This window comes from Anabrus simplex, chromosome 1 (assembly GCF_040414725.1).
Source record: "Anabrus simplex isolate iqAnaSimp1 chromosome 1, ASM4041472v1, whole genome shotgun sequence".
NCBI lineage: Eukaryota > Metazoa > Arthropoda > Insecta > Orthoptera > Tettigoniidae > Anabrus > Anabrus simplex.
The window spans coordinates 486,821,459-486,844,083 of NC_090265.1; the positions used below are offsets into that span (position 1 = coordinate 486,821,459).

Consider the following 22,625-nt stretch of genomic DNA (forward strand, 5'->3'; position numbering starts at 1 on the left):
TTACAGGTATTGTAGGCCAGTGGAGACATGAGTGGTCGCAGCCCCGGGCTAAAGGGGCTCGGGGCGCCCCCTGGGGGGTCGCGCTGTCTGGTTATTCTCCAGCGATGCCTCGCCATCCAGCTACAGAAAGTGGGTCTGGTGTCAAGCCAGGAAACTGCCCCCGTGTCGGGACCCGCCACCGAGTACTGGATGTACGACAGCGGATACCTGTTATTCCAGGTAATTAAACCTAGTTTAAAGCCAGTTTTTCTTCTGTTACACTTCCAGATATGTATTTATGATTAATTTTGGTTTCGATTTGTCGAAAATAACTGGTAAGAACATCAGTATAAGAAGATGAAAATAAATGCAATATACCATGTCACATCGACCACTTTAGAAGTATACGAGTAATACAGTCGGACTCGTTCAAGGTAATGTAGATCGTACTTATCACGCGTAGAAGTGCCGAAAATACATGAAAAGTAAGATATTTGTAAGTCATTAAGTATTAAATTCGAGGTGAAACTAAACATATAGTGTTCCGATTTGATAGATTTAAACCTAACTTGCAGTCAATGCCGATTAAATATCCCGGTATTATTGTCGGAATGCAATGATGCTACTGTACCTCAATATTTCCTTAATGGACATTTGAGAGCATCAATCAATCAATCAATCAATCAATCAATCAATCAATCAATCGACCGATCTATCAATCAGTCACTACTGACCTGCAATTAAGGGCAGTCGCCCAGGTGGCAGATTCCCTATCTGTTGTTTTCCTAGCCTTTTCTTAAATGATTGCAAATCAATTGGAAATTTATTCAACATCTTCCTCGGTAAGTTATTCCAGTCCCTAACTCCCCTTCCCATAAACGAATATTTGCTCCAATTTGTCCTCTTGAATTCCAACTTTATCTTCACATTGTGATCTTTGCTACTTTTAAAGACACCACTCAAACTTATTCGTCTACTGATGTCCTCCCACGCCATCTCTCCACTGACAGCTCGGAACATACCACTTAGTCGAGCAGCTCGTCTCCTTTCTCCCAAGTCTTCACATCCCAAACTTTGCAACATTTTTGTAATGCTACTCTTTTGTCAGAAATCACCCAGAACAAATCGAGCTGCTGTTCTTTGGAATTTTTTCCAGTTCTTGAATGAAGTTTTTTTTTGCGAGGGGCTTTACGTCGCTCCGACACAGATAGGTCTTATGGCGACGATGGGATAGGAAAAGCCTAGGAGTTGGAAGGAAGCGGCCGTGGCCTTAATTAAGGTACAGCCCCAGCATTTGCCTGGTGTGAAAATGGGAAACCACGGAAAAACATTTTCAAGGCTGCCGATAGTGGGATTCGAACCTACTATCTCCCGGATGCAAGCTCACAGCCGCGCGCCTCTACGCGCACGGCCAACTCGCCCGGTTTGAATGAAGTGATCCTGGTGTGGATCCCATTCGCTGGAACCATACTCTAGTTGGGGTCTTACCCTCTCCTTTATATCCTTACTACAACCCCCAAATAGCCTCATAACCATGTGCAGAGATCTGTACCTTTTATTTACAATCCCAGTTATGTGATTACCCCAATGAAGATCTTTTCTTATATTAACACCTAGGTACTTACAATGATCCCCAAAAGGAAATTTCACCCCATCAACGCAGTAATTAAAACTGAGAGGATTTTTCTTATTTGTGAAACTCACAACCTGACTTTTAACCCGGTTTATAATCATACCATTGCGTACTGTCCATCTCACAACATTACCGAGGTCATGTTGCAGTTGCTCACATTCTTGTAACTTATTTATTACTCTGAACAGAATAACATCATCTGCTTTGTTAGTTCTTATCCATTCCTATTCTATCACCAGTGAAACCACATCTATCGCAATGCACCCTTAAGGTGGCCATATACACAATTTTTCTGAAATTTCACATTTTAAAATTTTTATTAGATTTTGTAGGAAATTTCTTCTAGTTTTAGGAAATATCTGGTTTATAAACATACCATTAATATTTCATGTCGAATTAAATTATTTACTGTGAGAGGGCGTGACAGTTCTTGACTAACAGCTGTCATGTATTGCGTATAAGCAGAACTATAAAATTCCTTTCGAGCCTAAATTGAATTTCTCTTTAAATTCCCACTGGTTTTCGTCAAGTAGCATGTCGTTCTTCACTTGTTTCATATTAGTGCATGTGCATCCCACCAGAATGCAACACCTGTCTGCTCCAGATATGCTTGCTAAGTGTCTGCATGGCAAGATACAAAATAATAATGAGTCGTTCAATGGCACCATTTGGCTGCGGTGTCCATCATATTAAAACTAGCTGTAATGGATGCTGTATGTCACTTTAACTTTGGAAGACGAATAGAGCTTCAGGTTATGAAAATAATGAACATGATTCCTGGAAAATACATGGTAAACTCAGTGAAACATTCAGACCAACTTCGTATTTCAACATGTGCCAGAAAGTCTACTCCAGAAGGGAAGACAAGAAGGAGGTACATCAGAGTCTGGACAAAGATAAAGGAAGACCATACAGCTTCCAAGAAAGGACCTTTGTATGTCCCAGGAGGTTTTTGATGTGATAAAATCTGCATATGAGTGAAAACATACTAAGTAAACTTTAAATGCGATTTACTCATTAATTCATTTTCTGATATTTGAATTCATTCAAAGTGCTTTAACTTTTGTCACAGAAATGGTATCTGCATGATTTTTATTTTAAACTAAAGCTAATACATGTTCCCTAGCACTGAGGAAATGATATCCGTAAAATTTTAACAACTTTTTAAATAATTTTGTTAAACAAAATTTGAAGTATATTAAATTGTAATATAACTTTAAAACCGTTACTTGTGACTGACTCAAACAAAAGTGGTAGGAACATTCCCCATGTAATGTAGATTGCTTTTGTTCAAAGTTCATGGATTTTGGTTTTAAAATGTGAGAGATAGACGACTTTAAGCACCCCAGTGTAAATAGCAGAAAATACATTTTTAATGAACATTTAACATAAAAATAGTGTAAAATGAACTTCAGAATCTCTTAGTTTGATCATGATAAAACAACAGAAGAATTTAACATTGCTAGAGATCATTCTTTAAAAAAATATTTCTAGTATATGGCCACCTTAAGCAGCAAGGAAGGAAACGAACTCCAAATTACTCAAGGAACTTGAACAAGAGGAAATATTGCTAAAGATAAGGAAGGTAGACACGTCATTCATTTCAATATTTGAGCTGGTGTCTGAATCTCACATCAAAGGTCATAGACAAAGACGATGAACAATATACTGCATCATATCCATTTTTGTCTCTGACTTCGATGCGGAAAAACATAGTACGGGGCAGTTCAACTAACTGCTGAATATATCGAACGGCTTGGAAACTTTTCATCCTTGAACTAGAACACGTACCATTATGCCTAAACCTAATTATGACGGGGGAACGAAGACATCCTGTAGAAGACACTTATTCGACCTATATGAAGTACATATACATCCTGTCAGATATCTGTGAGCTTGCATCCGGGAGATAGTAGGTTCGAATCCCACTATCGGCAGCCCTGAAGATGGTTTTCCGTGGTTTCCCATTTTCACACCAGGCAAATGCTGGGGTTGTACCTTAATTAAGGCCACGGTCGCTTCCTTCCAACTCCTAGGCCTTTCCTATCCCATCGTCGCCATAAGACCTATCTGTGTCGGTGCGACGTAAAGCCCCTAACAAAAAAAAAATCAATCGTATATAAGTTTTCCAGAAATAGATAACCTGCTACGTGTTCCTGTGAACGCCCAACTTCATCGTGACTCTATATATCGTCAAACATATTGGTAAACTGGCCGAAAAATTTTGCTTCGCCCGGGTAAAAGTTCCTGGAACTTCATATTATGAACTTGGAATTAAAACCGGAACCTCTTAACGACTGAACCCTCGTCTCCCTCAAGATTAATTACTTGCAGGAACTGTTTCAAAATAATGTGAATACTGATGAAATGAATGGAAATAGTGCCTTTGACATTTTCGGAACTTTATCTATCGCTAAACCAAATATAGTGATTTTGTCTTTTCAACATGAAAACATTCATGTCGTACCGAATACTCAAAGAAGTATCTCATCATCAGTCTACCTTGATCATTTTAAAGCAAATTAAGAACGATTTAGTTTTTACTATTAAAAATATAATCTCGAATCGCACTCGAACTGATATTCATGAGGGATCCACTAGGGATGACTTCCGTCTAGAAATATTCCTCTTCTTTTCACTGACGTGAAACATCTTTCAGACTTGGGTTCGGGGAACGGGGGAGGGGACAAAAAAGCAAAGAATTGACGGAACGCTTATCATGAAACACTTTAAAATATTGATACTCCGCACGGCCTTACTTCTAAATTGAAGTTTTGTAAAACAAATGAGCATCGCCTTTCCCCTGTTGCCAGCGCGCTACGCCTGCGAGAACAGCTGATGCAATACGAACGCCTTGTAAAATATAACACCGTACTCAGAGAAACTAATGAATATGGATTGAAAACAAATTCACAAAAGCTATACTTACTAACAACACTTGCCACTAATAAGACAATATATTATTAAGAATAAAAGAGAATGAGGAAATAAAACATCACTCACCGCTAACGGCTGGCATAGGAAGAAGGTTATGGCCTACAAACGGAACACTCCACTGATCTCAGTCACTAGAACCCTCCAACAGTATGAAAGACACACTAATTACTGAAGGAAAATGCAAAAGATCACGAACCGTACCGAATACCATACACGCTCAGCGAGACAGGTTAACCACGTGGTGAATGTAAATATTAGACTTGGCAACTAGGTTTCAAGATTGTGCTCTGCCAATATAAATCGATATGAATGGCAGATTGGGAAGTCTATGCTTCAGCACATAACCACCAGACAGAGCCAAAATCTGCCGAAACGTCAATTTAGAAGTAGAGCCGTGTGGAGTATAGTATTACATACACAGGAATTTTATGTATATTACTTTAAAATATAAGGATGAGCGCATAAGTGACCAATGTAGCTGACGTCAACACAGGATGGCCGTCAAAGTAAGTTATGATTTTTGGCTGTCCAAAAGTCGCTTACCACGCGTGTAGCCTGGCATGAAGTTGCGCATAGGCGAGTGAGGTGTCAGTTTGGTTTGTCTCAACGAGATTTATCAGAAAACACCAGAGAAAGTAAAATATAAAGTAAGTAAACTCGTGTCCTCTCCCCGAGGTAGTGCAGCTCTTTTCAAGCACATCCGCAGTGGAGGTGAACTGCATGTAAGTTACCATTTTAACCACGTGCCAGCCCTCCTTAAATGTCTGGCAGTACCGAGAATCGAACCCGGGCCCCCGACGACGGCAAGCTAACAACACGCTACGGACGCGGACAATTAAAATGTGGCCGTAAAGAAAGTAAATAATGAAGGTTTTACGACTGAAAATTTACGAATTTTGGCGCACAAAAAATATCCAAATAATTATAGAACTGATGGGCCGTACCCCTAATGTTTACGCAAACCCCATAGCATTATCGTTGTGAAGGTAGACTATACTTGTTGCTTGCTTCAGAAACTTTGCGTTCTAACCTATTGAAGCATAAAAATCCGGGCTCTACTAATAAGCGAATAAAAGGTTATAAAACGCATGCATGAGGAAACTAGACTCAATAAATGATCAAATAAGACAAAAGTATATCTACAGAACGATTGAGACGTTTGCGCACATGCGCCTGCATTTGTTTTTTACGGTTTACATTCCGCTCTCGCCATTCATAATGCGCTTTTTGTAGCTCACAGAAGAAAAAATTTTACCTTCTGCTGCCGTTGCGCCTTGAGGATGCACCCAGCCCTACCCCTAAAATCAAGCGATATTTTAAATTGTTTATTTCTTACTTCCCACATCATTCACCATTATTCAAACAGATGTTTATAGGCTTACTAGCTAAAAGTATGAATGAAAATGTAAGTGAATAAATAAAACTGTATAAAAATCTCGACTTATTATTTTTAATTATTCACAAAACACGCGATATATTTCACATACATTAATCTAGCGGCTATACCTTGTATAGCCTACCAGTTGGTAGTATGATGTGTTGTATGTAGACGTGCATTAAGACGAACACAAACACACAGTCCTCGAGTTAGATAAATTAACCACACGGAGTTAAAATCCCTAGCCCGTTCGGGAATCGAAGCTTGGTTTCTCTGAATCGAAGGCCATGAGTCAAGGAGCCAGACCCCTCTAGTTATATTCCTGTTTAGTTGTGTTGCAGTTTGTTTGTATTCTATTTTTTGTTCTTTCCGTGATTAATGATCTGTTGTAGCGATATTTTGTCGAGGGATCAAAAGAATCTCCGAAAAAGTACAGTACGCATCGGTCTAAGTTTATATTCAGAAAAACCGAGCAAGTGGCCGTGCAGTTAGGGGCGCGCAACTTTGAGCTTGCGTTTAAGGAGATAGTGGGTTCGAACTCCACTGTTGGCAGCCCTGATGATGGTTTTACGTGGTTTTCTATTTTCACACCAAGCTATACCTTAACTAAGGCCACAGCCGCTTCCTTCCCATTCTTAGCTTTTTCCATCCCATCGTCGTCATAAGACCCATCTGTGTCGGTGCGACGTAAAGCGAATTGTAAAAAACAAGAATTCAAAAGTTCAGTTAGAACCTAAATTACAGAATTTGCTCTTTGACTGCCTGCTGAATTTGTCATGTAATAGGTAACAGTTCACCATAAAACATTCCATGAAATAACAGTATTTTTCCTCGGACATAGCCTGAAAGATATTCCAAACTTGGATAAAAACTACTTCATGTCATTCTTGCAGCTGAACCAACAAAGAGTAGGTGATATTGTAAATAAAATCTGTCGACCAACCGAAACCTTCTCGCTGGAGGTGAGACTGAAGGTCAATTTCTCTTGCTCTCAAGGGACCAACACTTCTTACTGCCAACAAAGGTCAGGCTGGAGGGGTAGGGCTGGGTGCATCCTCAAGGCGCACTGGCAGCAGCAGGTAAAATGTATTCTTCTGTGAGCTACAAAAAGCGCATTATGAATGGCGAGAGCGGAATGTGGTATGCCCTTGAGTTAGCTAAGACGCTGTTATTCTCGGCAGGTTATACTGTGCTACGTCTTCAAAGCCGACATTAGGTGCATTCCTAACCCTTTCACTTCCGATAATTATAGAGGAGATAGCATGACTCATCCACCCTCTGTCTGCCTCCAGGGAGGTCACAGTGCACTCACTGCAAGTAACGGGAAAACACACAGATATACAACTCTCTGTTACTAGTCACAGTTTAATGGCTTTGAAAGATTGATTTGCAGGTGGAATATTCTGTCCTTGAACGGTCCCGCCGCTGGGGCGTACAGGTTAGACCCATTGACGTTGAGTGGCCGTGGTCAGAGGTCAGCTCCGTTCGTGTCCCGGACATGGAAAGGTATTTCATTGTGAGATTTTCGTGTAGCTATTTGAAAAGGAGGCACTGTACTTGAACAAGCTTTGAATAATAGAATATTCATCTCGTACAGTCACGGATGACCAGCAACTTGGAATGGAGCATTCATTTGTTGCAAACATTGCCAATACACTCGTGCAGTCAGTTGCTTCTAAAAGAAATTACTGAAGATATTAAAATAAACAAAATGCTACTAAAATAATTTCCCATGAATCCTTCTTGAACATATCTTTAAATAACAAACAGTCAGAGATTTTGAATTACTTTCCAGACTTAAACTATGTCATATACTTTAATGATTCCTCGTCACGCATATCATTACCAATAGTCAGAGTGCATGCATATTATTTATTTTTGCCTTTCATAGATTTCTCTTGGCACATTCATCTGATAATATTACACAGGTTGCTGTCCAACCTTCCATTCCCTGTTCGAGTACTTAAAAAGAATGTAAAATTTAGGCTTATTTTCAATTTTAGATATCTCTTATACATCTATATATTTTGCTCTGAACTTTCTTGTTTCTGAGTTGACTTTAGGCAGGTGTTTCACTTTCATATCTTAATTGCAAAAATCCATCGAATTTTCTTATCTTACGACATTATTCTTATATACTCGTTTTAACCACCAAATTCTGCCTACTATTTCTCTTGTTGTGACATTATGTCCTTTCAGTGTCCTGAACTCATTGAACCATTTCCATACACATGTAAGTATCCTGTCATCCTTTGATATATTTGTGTTCCAACAGTACTTCCACTTGTCATCTTGTAGTTTCCTCACCTCATCCACTGAACCATGATTTTGGTTTTACTTTATATATGTAACTAACTAGTAAGTCCTTCAGTAGGTGAATAATCCTAAATTTATCGAATCCTCTTCTAGTCATTAACATCCGTTCTAACTGCAGAGGTCAGGATGTCGGAATGTTGTACCGAAAAATTCCTTTAACTTGCCAGAAATCAACAACATGGAGCCATGCCTTTTAAACGCCTATCGACTTCAGTTAGGATCTAATCCGCTCTCATCCATTCTCTGTTAGTTAGACTCTTTCTTAAGTGCCGTGAGAGTGCAGGCGGGATCCTGTGAAAATCCACAGCCGGTTTCCAGTCATTCGACCGGGTCAGGAATGGAATGAATGAATCCGCCATCCAGCGGTGAGGATAGGAATTGTGCCGGCTGTCCAAGCCTGTCACACTCCTCTGGGGCAATGATTAATGGATGACAGATGAAATTAAATGATATTGGAGAGTGTTGTTGGAATTAAACATGCCAGGGAAAGTCGGAGTACCCGGAGAAAAACCTGTCTCGCCTCCGCTTTGTCCAGCACAAATCTCGCATGGAGTGACCGGTATTTGAACCACGGAACCCAGCGGTGAGAAGCCGGCGCGCTGCCGCCTGAGCCACGGAGGCTCTGCAGGCGGGATCCTGTACCGGACGTTAAAGAAGCCGCATGTCTGAATTGAAGCGCCGGAAAAGTTGGCTGCGTTGTTTGATCACGCAGCTGTTAGGTTGAATTCGGGAGATGGTGGATTCGAATCCCATTGTTGGCAGCCTTGAATATGGTTTTCCATGGTTCCCCGTTTTTCACCAGGCTGTACCTTAATGAAGGCCACGGTCGTTTTCTTCCGAATCCTAGTCCTATCCTATCGTCACCATAAGACCTGTCTGTGTCGGTGCGACGTGAAAAAAATAGCAAAAATAATTAATGCACGCGTGAGAATTTATTTCACAACTTGCTTTACGTCACACTGACACAGGCAGACCTTATGGCGACTATGGACTCTGTGTTTGAAGGAAGCGGCCGTGGCTTTAATTAAGATACATCCCCAATACTTGTCTGATATGAAAATGGGAACATCTTCAGTGGCGTTCGAACCCACTATCTCCCGAGCGCTAGCTCACAGTTGCGCGACTCTAACCGCACGGCCAACTTGCACGGTAAGTGAGAATTAGTCACTGAAATAAAGTGTGGCAGGTTGAAAAGATGTACAATCACTCAAAAAAGAAAGATTGCATGATATTCTGTTAATTCCTCGCAGGTATATTTTTCTCAGAATCAATTGAACCTTTAGATGCATGTACATAGCCTAGATATGTACGTACGTAGAATATTTGTTGTGGTATCCGCAGAGATTTTATCTATATTGTAGGTGAATTATCTTTTGATAATAATTAAAATTCTGTTAAAATACTGTATTACACGTGAGGAACACACAATACCATGCACTCATTCCATTCTTGGGCGACTGTACTTTTTCAAGTCCAAAATTCCTGTTTCGGTATTCGTGTAGATATTTACCCATCGTTATTTTCACCACTGAGAAATCTTGATAAGGGGACTTGATAGCAGAGTAGCTTAGTCCCTAGCTATCCGGCAAGATGAAACAAACTAAGGTGTTGTCATACAGAAATGGATAGCATATATTGAGGTACCTTCAACTCCATCAACCTGAATGTTGATCATCAGGTTGGGTTGCGGAGAATGTGGGCTCGATCTCCATTCTCGGCAACCCTGAAAATGGTTTTCCATGGTTTCTGTCTTCACACCAAACTAATACTGGGTCTTAATTAAGAGCACAGTTGTTTCCTCCGCAGTCCTCCTTGTCCTATTCCCATCGTTGCCATAAGACCTGCGCAAGTCTGTGTGACGGAAAATCATGAGAAAGGAATGCATCTAGAATTCCAAAGCCCAACTTTACGAATAGTGGAATATCTAATTCCTTTCAATTCCTTACTGTATCATACTGTGTGGTAGTTTTATCTTTGATTCAGTTTGCAACTCAGCTCGATTATTTCTTTTTCGATAGGAAATAATGTGCATAATACGACCTCAAAATGTTATGTATGACGTAATGCGCCAAATTTCACTGGACCCCAAACAGATTAGGCTCACAAGAAGAAACGCGAAATTTGCTTAGTCAGAAACCGCAGAGGTGATTGTGGTTACAACAGAAATTACTCCTCAGGCACATTGCTTGAAAGGTGTAATAGGAAAGGAAGTAATTTCTCTGCCAGGATGTTTGTTGTATATCTGTAATGAGGAAGTTGTTGAATTCGTGATATCTACACGTACTGGCCTGTTAAATAAATTATTATTATTATTATTATTATTATTATTATTATTATTATTATTATTATTATTATTTTATTTATTATCGTTCCGGCCATCTATGGACCACGTTTTACAGTCTTTACCTTATTTTTCACCAGTCCTGACTTCACATTCTGCCAGTACTTCTTCATCCTTGCACTGACTTCTTTCTTCTGTTCTTCTGTGTAGGTTCTCTTCTTCTTCTTCTTCTTCTTCTTCTTCTTCTTCTTCACAAGTTCTTCCCCAGTCTCCTGGAAACCCTTGAACTCCTTCACTTTTTGTCTAAATTTGTTTCTGTCCAGTACGTCCTCTTTTTCTGCTCCTATCCTGGCCAGGTCGGTCCTTACTTCCCGAAACCATTTTGGTTCCGTCTTCCTTAGGCTGAAGAAGCTGAAAATTTTTTTTGTCAGTCGGTTGGTGTCCATTCTCTGTAGATGTCCATAAAATTGAAGCCTTCGCTTTTTCATCAATACGACGACTTCCTCTGTCTTCTGGTATAGTTCTTTGTTGGTTCTAAGTCTCCTCTCCCCACCTTTCATTTTCGGGCCCAAGATCTTCAGGAGCATTTTCCTCTCTTTCTTTCTGATGTTCTCTAGATCTCCCTTTCCAATCATGTCCAATGTTTCTGCTGCGTATAAGCATTCAGGTCTGATGACTGTGTCCAGATGTCTTAATTTGGCTCCATATGACAAAGCTTTCTTGTTGTAGGTGTCTCTAGTGAGCTGATACGCTGTTTCCATTTTTCTCGCTCGTTCTGTCAGAGCTAGCTTCTCTGATCCATTCTCTTGAACTATAATAATAATAATAATAATAATAATAATAATAATAATAATAATAATAATAATAATAATAATAATAATAATAATAATAATATGTTAAACATCCCTTCAGCTATTTCCAGCCCTACGGAAATATTACAATTCCAAAACTGAGTTCCGTAACCTACCAGTACGTATACTAATACGTTCATTCCCATCGCTAGAGGCGAAATAAATTCTCCTCCTTATTTCCATGGCTGTTGACGTTAAGATTTGATAGGTGCATTGTAATGCTCATATTTCATTGACATACTTGTATATTTAGGAACTGAGAGTTAATAATAAAAATCAATTAATAAATCGGTTCCTATAGTTCATTAACTTTACTTTTAATGATAAAAATATAATATGGTATCAGTATAGCACAGTATTAATCATTCGTCATTTAGGTCGTTTACCATTGTACCGTTCTGGGCAGCTAACATTAGTAGTCTACTGATTACTGTTGAACTTCCCGTCTTATTTTCCCATTTTGTTTCTCAGGTACTTTTCGAATGTTCCTTGTGAGAAAAACAGATCTAAGGAATCGAGGTTGAGTGGTTCGAATCCGATCTTATTCGTCAGGATCATCTTGAGTATGATTCTGTTTAACATTTTCCGCTTCCTTATCTAAACCAATAGTAACAGAAAAAAAACATGCAACAGCCCATTAGGACCGTGGCTTGCCTAGATTACTGCTATCCATCCAGGTGGCCCGCATATATTGGGGTTCCATGTAGTCAGCGTATTCCTTGACTTCATTGACCGGGTCCAATGCCTTTCGTATGAAACACTTCCCCAGTTAGTCACATGAAGTTGAGTTAACCCCGTTCCAGCCCTCAATCCAGAATTAAAGTCTCTGGACTGGCCGGTAATCAAACACACGGCGCTGGCAGATAAGTAAATCAGGTGTTCCAAAAAAGCAATACAGAAATGGTGGCCAGTATTTCTCCAGGCTGGACAGTGAAGCAGCTGTAACAACACAGAATTAATTTAAAGCTACATTACTTAATCTGGTTCAGAATGACCAGAGATTTTGTACCGCACGATCCAACACACAATGTAGTGAAATAGTAGAATATAGTGGAAAGATCTGTAACCATTTGTTGTTAGGAGGTAGCTATAATTCCTTCCAGTGGAGAATTTTCCTGACAGTATGGTGCTATTCACAGATAATCATGGCCATCTTCTGTTCAGACGTTCTCTGTGCTGTGTATCTTCCTATTGTGATCGAGTAAGCAGGAAGAGATAAAAGAAAAAAAAAAAGGATGGGATAGTAGTGGTCGGATAGAGATAAATAACTGAGGACTGGAGCGATTCTTTTATATCCATTTGTATGGAAGAAGTAAGGGAGGGAAATAGATTTCTCCCAACACTGGCTTTTAACTTCGCTGTGCGTTTAAAAGTTTATTCATTGGAAACTTAAATGAATGCAGCCCTCTTATACATTGGTTCCTGTCTGGATTACCAAATCTCTGTTCCCTTACCAGTTTAATATCTGTATGTCATTTCCCCTTTGGGGACCAGATTCCAATACACAGATACTTTCAGAAGAGAAGTAAACACAAATACCGGCCATGAAATCTGTACATTATAAGAAGTAGTAGAGGTACTGAAAGAAAGAATAAAGGAAACCTTCGCTTGCGCCCCAGCTTCAGAATTTAGCATTGTGGAAGAGTTATTTCAGTACCGTGATTCAGATAAGCATTCTCTGTCCGTTATATCAGATAAGTAACACTTTTGCATGTGAGTAAGTGTTAGTTCGATAAATAAATAAATAAATAAATAAATAAATAAATAAATAAATAAATAAATAAATAAATAAATAAATAAATAAATAAATCATGGCGTGTGGCCTCTGGAGAGGCCTGGTGCAGGTCTTTTTAGTTGACGCCGTATTGGCAACCTGCGTGTCTGTGGTGATGGGACCCTACCTACTATGAATTCTAATGATGAAGACGGCACAAACATTCAGCCCCCAAACCAGAAGTATTAATGAAAGTTAAAATACCCGAACCGACCGGGAGTCGAGCCCGGGACTCATTGGACCAAAGGCTATCACGCTACCTATTTAGCAATGGAGCTGGAAATAATAATAATAATAATAATAATAATAATAATAATAATAATAATAATAATAATAATAATATAAAGTTTTCTGAGCTGGGTGCCTCTCGGATATATCTTTAGTTCTTAGGACATGCTGAACAGACAGACGGTGATCTTTACTTGACTTATGCATCAACTTAGTCCCCTTCTTCGAAGACTGATGCCTTCAACTTTGTCTTATCCGATAAATTTATCTAACTTCTGACAATTTCTCACTTAAGTCTGCTCAAGGTACTGAAGGATTTTTTTTTCACTAGCACATGAAGAAAGTGTTTGACAATATTCAGGTCTGCAAGTATGAAGAATGAAATTTCCACCTAATCAATACTTTATTACAAAATGTTTGAAGTTATCTACATTGAAACAGTACCGGTTTCGACCTGTAAAAAGGTCATCATCAGCTGTTGGTGAACCTGCTTAATAGCGATAGTACGTAAAACATTACTAAAACTAATTTAACAAGAATGCCTTATTCTAATATAATATTACTTAAGATATATACATATGGTACAATATGGGGCTTAGACTCATTGGAGTTCCATTCAAAAATCTGTGCTGTGGCCAACATTATGTCAAACAATATACATATATACATATGGTGCAATAAAGGGCTTGGCTTGCTGGAGTCCCTTGAATGCCACACACACTGTTATACAACTGTTACACAATTTTTTGAGTGTGTGGCATTCAAGGGACTCCAGCAAGCCAAGCCCTTTATTGCACCATATGTATATTGTTTGACATAATGTTGGCAACAGCACAGATTTTTGAATGGAACTCCAATGAGTCTAAGCCCCATATTGTACCATATGTTTATATCTTAAGTAATATTATATTAGACTAAGGCATTCTTGTTAAATTAGTTTTAGTAATGTTTTACGTACTATCGCTATTAAGCAGGTTCACCAACAGCTGATGATGACCTTTTTACAGGTCGAAACCGGTACTGTTTCAATGTAGATAACTTCAAACATTTTGTAATAAAGTATTGATTAGGTGGAAATTTCATTCTTCATACTTGCATTCTTAATTCATCAATACGGACAATGAAGCTGATAGATTATAATATTCAGGTCTTCAATGATGGACGCATTTTTTTCTTCTTTCAAGTGACCTATATGTAGCGTTATGCGTCAACAGTACATATCAAAGACATAGATATGACACGTCTTTAGCCTTGATAGTCCCAGCTGCACAGCCGTGCGAAAAGCCGGAGCACAACAGTACTTTTACCAGACGAATCTTTGTATTGCCCTGTGCTTTCAGGTCTCGTAAGCTAATTCACAGCAGTTCGTCCGAGGACAGCACGTCCCTTAAACTCTTTCTTACAGCTTCATGTATTACTGATGGCTGTCCCAAGGTATACAAAATGTTTATTAACAACCTACGGTTCCCTTAAACGATACCTGTCAATTTGTTTTGCGCTGCTGCTCTGTCTGTTATCCCGAATTTGGCCGATTATTATTATTATTATTATTATTATTATTATTATTATTATTATTATTATTATTATTATTATTATTTCGAATGGGCCACCAGAGGACCACGTGCCAATTTCAGTTCCTTCTTTGTTCTTTCCTTTTCTTCCAGTACGTTTTCATCTGTTTACTATGTTTCTTCTTTCTGTCTTCAGACCACTTTGAACCAGTTTTTTTTACTTTCCTACCTTGGAATCCTTCTATTTTCAATACTTTTTCCCGAAAGCCTTCTCTATTATTTATTTCTTCTGTTGTTATATTGTTTTTTTCTAAATCCTTTCTTACTTCATTGACCCAGCTTGTCGTTGATTTCTTACCCCACAAATATCTGAAAATCTTACTGGTTAATCTACTATCTTGCATTCGATATAAATGTCCAAAAAACATAAGTCTCCTTTTCCTCATTACATCTGATATATTTTCTATTTTTTGATATATTTCAGCATTACTTCGTAATTTCCAACCTTCTGCTGTGTTTTGTGGGCCTAATATTTTCCTCATGATTCGCCTTTCTAGTATATTATTATTATTATTATTATTATTATTATTATTATTATTATTATTATTATTATTATTATTATTATTATTATTATATTAATGCCGTGAGAGTGAGAAGAAGTGATCTTTATTCACTATTGGATGCCGGTCACTTTAAACACAGAAAAAAAACCTTATCACAGGCATTCGATCACAATTCTCCGGAGTTCACCCACGTATGATCATTACTCTCGCTTGAACTAAACGTGTGTAGAAACGTTGATGATGGAAAAAAGTTAGTCCTATGAGCAGGCCTCGGTAAGAAACATTTAATTAAGAAGGGCTAATCTTAAAGCATATTATAGAATTGTTAGAACAGAGTTTATCATAATGTCTCCCACTGTTGACGGTGATGCAGTACGAACATGAGCAGGCTACATTGAGGGACAGAACAAATTTTGTTTCCAAAGATGTGTACGTTGTTGTCGTCCCCAGTCCCAGTAATACATGGGTCGGGAATAAACGAAGGCAGGGTACGTGTTTGTTATCACGACACAACACTCGGGTCGGCTCGTTAGCCGGACAAAGGTGTGGCTGACATGTACTGTATTTACCCTCAAATGTCCGATCCTCTACTTTTATGGTGCATGTACAAACTGACCTCAAATGTGGTTTTGTGCCGCGTGAGGGCAGGTAAAGTTAGTCCTCTTCAAGTGTGAATGACCGCACAGTAGTTCCTTTAATATTCCGTTCTACGGATAAGTAAAGGAATAGTTAGACATCCAAATAAATGAGGATTCTTCCCGAAAAAGGTGTGTCCAAACAAATGGCTAGATTCTTTGAAGACGGTAAAAGTATTTAGTTAATATGAACACCCATGTACTGTTAACTTATATTCGGGAGATGGTAGGTTCCTATCCTAACGTTACTGAAAACCTATACGTGTTAGCGCGACGTTAAGGATGTAGAGAGATGGGTCCTGGAATCCCTGGTCTATTATAAAACATTTGTTCCTCCATTATTGTAAATTACACATTCGTTAGAGTGCATTGAACTAAGAATACTGCTAATATAAGAACTACTTTCCTTGGCCTTTTCACTCATTTGGGTGTTGACTATATATATGCAAGTAAATAAAAAATAATAAATTAATCAATTAATTAATTAATTAATTAATTAATTAAATAAATTTGGACTAGTTTTACGGCCGGATGCCCTTGCTGACACCATCCCTATGTGGAGTGATGCAGTCTGTTCACTATTGCGCGTCTCTGTGATGGCTTGGTGGTGTGATCTGTCTATGCAATTGAAGAGGCGAGTATTAACAGGAACATACGCATCCAGTCTCCGTGCCAGAGATATAAACCAGACGCAGATAAAATCTCCAGCTCGCCTGGACTCGATCGTGTGAACCTCTGAACCGAAAGCTGCTACGCTGACCATTCCTTGGCAAGAAGCCGGACCTTGTTTCTACACACCTATTTATGTTATAAACCGCTGCGGTATTTGTAAGAACAGCCGTCGAAGTGAATTTTTATACGGCTGGGGGCGTTCAACTCTGTGTGTTTACGCCGTTGCTAGTGACCGGATGTTTAGACATGTATAGGTTAGAACACAAACTTACTGAACGGAGTAACAAGTACACTCCAGCCCGGAGAAGAGTTCTGTTATGAGATGTGCATAAACTTTAAGGATTCGGTCTGTTACAACCCCTAGATGTTATGTTACTCTCACTACATAACGGAAGAACGGGTTAGACGACATTTCCTACTGGTCAAATTAGTTTGCATTCTAACTTCTTACTGCCTAAACTTACGCTCTCCAGCCCGTTTCAAATCTGCTATGGAACTGCGTATTCCATCGACAGCTCCGTCATATTGGGGTGGCGTATCTTCCTTATACTCGGAGGCCCTGGATTCGGTTTCTAACTCGTCTATGGATTTTCGTTATGGAATAAGGCCTGAAACGGAATTCATTTAGTCTCGTGAGACCAACTGAGGAGACGTCTGAGGCACCGTACCTGGTGTAGAAATCCAAGCAATACAGGTGAGGATGTTGTTACGCAGACCACATTCGACCTTATGGCAGCAGTCGTCTTGGCAGGACACACTATCAGATAGTTGCAATAATGTAGTACAGTACTGCTCGAGTGAAAATATTCCAAGCCTTGAATGCAAACCCTCTTCAGTTTTCCGTACAACAACGCCAACTCACTTAGTTCTGTTGAAAGGGTGCGTTGCGTGAGCTGCCCGGGCTAAGAGAGAGAGAGAGAAAGAATGAAATTGGATCGTAATGTAGAAGAAAGAAGTTTAGAAATAATGAAGTAATGAGAATACTGAATATAAATTACTACCCTCTTTCGCTTCTCATTCCCTTGCGCTTTCTTCGTGAAGTTGTGAGGTTGTAATTCATTTACTTTATCTGATTTGAAACTTCTTTATTGGTAACCTTGCATGAAGCTGTTAAACTAGCTCGTTATAAATTTTAGAATATTGCGTGAGATTATAGCGAGTTCCTTTTAAAGAAATCAGGATTACGAGCATTCTTTTGGAAGCAGTTGCTTCATGGCTTGCTGTGTTACGAAATTGTATCAGTAGTATCGGGGATAACATTTAGTCCCGTGTTATAAATTACATTCTTGACCAGGCGCCTCAGGCAAAGTATGAATCCTTTTATGAGAGTGGAAAGTACTTCGTTTGCAATCTCAGTATTTTTGTTTTAATTCCCTTTGTCGGGATCTCTGAGGAGGGGAATTTTCGGTCACCAAGTATGATTTTCCCCGTACAGGTTGAGGGCTACTCGCATGCAAGCTTACAGCTTGTTTTTTATTCCCCTCCCCATTCCCCCACTGTTGTTAATTCTGTAGTCCGAATTGCTCAGGTAGATATTCTTAAAATGATCAATCAATCCAAAATATTAAGTCTTTGTGGTAATAGAAAATACTACTTTGACAGTTTTTTTCGGAAAACTAACCCCTTTTTGGAACTCTCTAGGATATATTTATCCTTATAGTTTAGCGGCATTGTGTATGCTGACATTCAGATTTCTAGGCCTTTCAGTATTTGCATGATAATAATAATAATAATAATAATAATAATAATAATAATAATAATAATAATAATAATAATAATGTTACTGGTTTTGCAACCGACTAACTACTTTTATGGTTAGAGAGACGCCTTGGTACCGGAATTTTGTTCCATAAGATTTGACTACGTGCCGCTAAATCTGCCGGCATAAGGCTCGGGTATTTGACCACTTTTAAACACCGTCGGACTGAGTCGGAATCGGACCCACCAATATGAGCTCAGAAAGTCTTCTGAGCCACTCGGCCCTGCTCTAGCTTTTGAGAAACTGTCGTATGCTCAGAGGAACTGGCTGTTACATTCATATATGAGATTATTATATTATTATTCACGAAAAGAGTGTTTTAAATTCAAAGACGTGTAGTATTTTGAAGATTTCTTTTAAGTATCTGAATACACTCGTCCCAGCTGTTGTTGAATGAGCAGGAAACAGTAGTTACCTGCATTGTCACGGCGTAAGTGGATCTGTCTTTCTCTTCCATTGACAGTGACACGAAGGACCGTGTGTGACTCAGTAAAAGCGAGGCCTCTTCAGAAAAGTTTTGACGTCGTGACGTACAAACCTCCATTCAAATAAACTCGACTCACTAATTTCACTCGCTCCCAAGTGTAGCTTGTATACAAGGCACTCGAGCACAACTTCTCCCAGGGGTAATTTCACTTTCTGTGTTCAGCAGGACCTTGTTTAATAAATGTAGAAAGTTATGAAGTACTATATGAAAATTCACTAGGGGCTCTGCATTAAAATGTAAGCGAGTAATTAAGGCGAATTCTTGGTGGTGCTTGTTTAGCAATCTTGTTGCACTTGAAATGTTCTCTCGACAAGTATGTTGACCTTGCATTTCGGATCTTCAGATCTAAAATTAAGCAAAGCCATCTCCATACTGATCATGAAGGCCCATGCAAGAGTTGAAGGCAATGTCGTCCACTGTTAACTTTGGTACTCATATTTAGAGTAGGTTCACAGAACCTCAGGGCCATATAACGCTCGAATGGAATTTTCGTTTCTCAGTGTTTTGACTTCGCGACGGGGAGTCGAACACAAGTCTTTCCAGGTGAACCGAAGCTTCACTATCTCGGCTTGGCAGCTCATCCTCAAATCTAAACTCAGTGAACGGTCATATGATTGAATTAAATGTAATGACTAATGGCACACACACACACACACACACACACACACACACACACACACACACACACACACACGCACACACACACACACACACACACACACACACACACACACACACACACACACACACACACACACCGTGTATATATTTACTATTTCATTGCATTTTCTTTCATACTTCAAGTTTGCTTTTGTGCAAAGTAGGCAGAATCAGGATAATTTTGTCACTTTTTCATGTTTTTGCCTTTTTCTTGGCAATTTCAGGATATTAAATTCCAGGCCCTGTTAATAACATGGAATGATGATGTGTAGGAGATAGAGTTGAAATTTGTCATAATGGTTGGAGCAAAGAAAGCCGTAGTTGTTGCAAACACTTCCCATGCTATTTACTTAAAATCAAAGATAACGAAGAACTTCGATATCATCTATACGATTTCAACTTTATCCCCGGAAATTTAACTTTTTCACTGTGGCACACCTATTCAAGTAAAGAAGATGTGTTAGTTGATTGATTTTTCTTTTCCACAACTCCAGGTTGCATTACACCTCGGTAAACCTCACTGTATACTAGCGAATGTCATCAAAAGCTAAGAGATTACACACGATTTTCGTACGTATTATTACTAATATTAATTTTCGATGTGTCTTTAGTTGTAGCAGGCGGCAGGGCTGCTAACCTGCCAGTAATTACTTCTCAGTTGTAGGTAAAGATATAGAGTATAACAACTGTAGCCCTTGAGAGACATTTTAAGCGTAATGTATGTGAATTACGTACCTAGTACTACATTCTCTTCTTAATCCGTGCTTGTCTACAAACATTTAACTTCTTGAACACTGTATTTTTCTTTCATAATACTTAGCAGAACGGCAAAGCCAGCCGTCCGTCGGCCGCTTTCAATAAGACTCCCTCCGCATGAACACATCAATCAAGGACGAAGTCCCCATTTACATTTAATTATGCAACAAAACCCAATTATCTTTTTAACAATGAAATATTGTACATTGTGCCGCGTACTATTTCGTGACATGTCTTCTAGTGATTACCATTCTAACGTGGTATAAGTGAATACTAAAATGATATTAGGGCTAGCAGATCGTCATTTTTGCAATGTTTTCAGGAAATTTTGAAAGTAATTGTAAGACAGATTATAAAAGATATCTATGTTACAGGGAAATAAATAAGACTTATGCCTATATACATGAAATATAAATGTAGTGTAGTAGTAGTGTGGAAGAACACTTTTCAAAGAAAGATGTCTTATTTGCAAACGATAAGAAAGTCCGATGACAGGAATATTAATAAAACCTCAGTATGGAATACTCGAAAATGTCACTTTATTCTAAAGAAAGCGGTCTCAAACCCTCATCCAAACTTCGAAATGAGTTTGGTTAGCTCTAGTGACCCCAGAAAGGCCTGGGATATGCTGGACAAAGTTTTATATTCCCGTCTGTAAATTCAAGTTGACAAAGCCCAGTTGTTTTAGGGAGCGAATTTCCTCTTACCCGAAGGCCATGGGTTCGATTCCCGGCATTCCCAGCTAGAAAGGATTTCTTTTCTGGACTGAGGGCTTGAATGCGGTTCAGTCAGCCTCCTCACACTAACCTAGATGCAGTCTGGTATGGAAACCAGAAACGCCCGTGAAGAAAGTCAAGTAATACCGTTGAAGATATCGTTACGCTGGCCACGTAGAATTGCAGTATCTGCAGGCCAGTTGGCAGGAAACAGTCGTCTTGACAGGCTAAGGCCCATAATGCGCTGTATGGAGATATTTGAATATTGTGAACAATAATTAATTTAATTATTTAATCTTACATCAGAGGTCCATCAGTTCATTGTTTAATTAATTTGTTTGGCTTTCGGCAAGTAGCCATGCAGCCAGCAGAACAATCATGTACAAATACATAATGTACATACCATATATAAAAGAGCAATAATATATCGAAAATATATATATCTAAAAATACAATTACCGGGCGAGTTGGCCGTGCGGTTAGGGGCGCGCAGCTGTGAGCTCGCACCCGGGAGACAGTGGGTTTGAATCCCACTGTCGGCAGCCCTGAAGATGGTTTTCCGTGGTTTGCCATTTTCACACCAGGAAAATGCTCGGGCTGTACCTTAATTAAGGCCACGGCCGCTTCCTTCCCATTCGTATGCCTTTCCTGTCCCATCGTCGCCATAAAAGACCTATCTGTGTCGGTGCGACGTAAAGCAAATAGCAAAAAGAAATACAATAATCAGATGAAATATCTCAACTCAAAAAAAATACGACGCATTTTATTCACTTCACGTCGCACGCAAAAGAACCTTCGGCGATAAATGTCACATTAAGATCTTCATATCAGCCAGATGTAAAAACTGGGCAAGCGCTAGGTAAATATTGGTATCAGAACTTCTTAGTAAAATTACACTGGTAGGAAAAGGGATATGATTAAGAGCCAGTTTTTCATATAAAACACGTTGTGTCTGTCGATATTTACTGCAACCGAGGATGATGTGTTTAAGATCGGCAATTTCCTCTTGGTCCTCGTCGCATATAGGAGAATCCACTACTCTAATGAGGTGCAGATGATTTGGGTAGCAACCATGACCGAGACGGATGCGTATGATGGACGTAAGATGACGCCTACTACGTCACTTCATTTCAATTAACTAAGCTCAGCCGGACTTGGTGGTTCAGATGGTAGAACGTTGGCTTTCTGACCCTAAACTGGTGGATTCGATCATTTTAGGTTAAACCAGACCAATTGCAATATAACTTGTTAGCATTGTCAATCCCTGGACGCCTGCCGTTGACATTATGACAAAATGAGTGCTTCTGGCAAGGAATCCGACAGTGAGTGAGTGAGTGCTAATAAAACTTTTTAATAATAGCATATATATTATAGATGACCAATATTCCATACTACATAATATTTTAACTTCCACTATAAGTAACACAGAATTATTCAAATATATTAATTTAATGCACGTGATAGCAAAATATGTTTGTAGAGAATTAAA

The 22,625-nt window shown here is 39.1% G+C and overlaps 1 protein-coding gene across 1 annotated transcript in view; it reads left to right on the top strand.

Moving 5' to 3' along the window:
- Nucleotides 1-22,625, top strand: part of ko (Stork-head domain-containing protein knockout) — a 780,139-nt gene that overhangs the window by 518,235 nt on the left and 239,279 nt on the right. Inside the window, exon 3 of the mRNA XM_067144715.2 lies at nucleotides 7-219. Coding sequence (XP_067000816.2) covers nucleotides 28-219 — 192 coding nt within the window. The 5' untranslated portion in view covers nucleotides 7-27. The remainder of the gene's footprint in view (nucleotides 1-6; nucleotides 220-22,625) is intronic.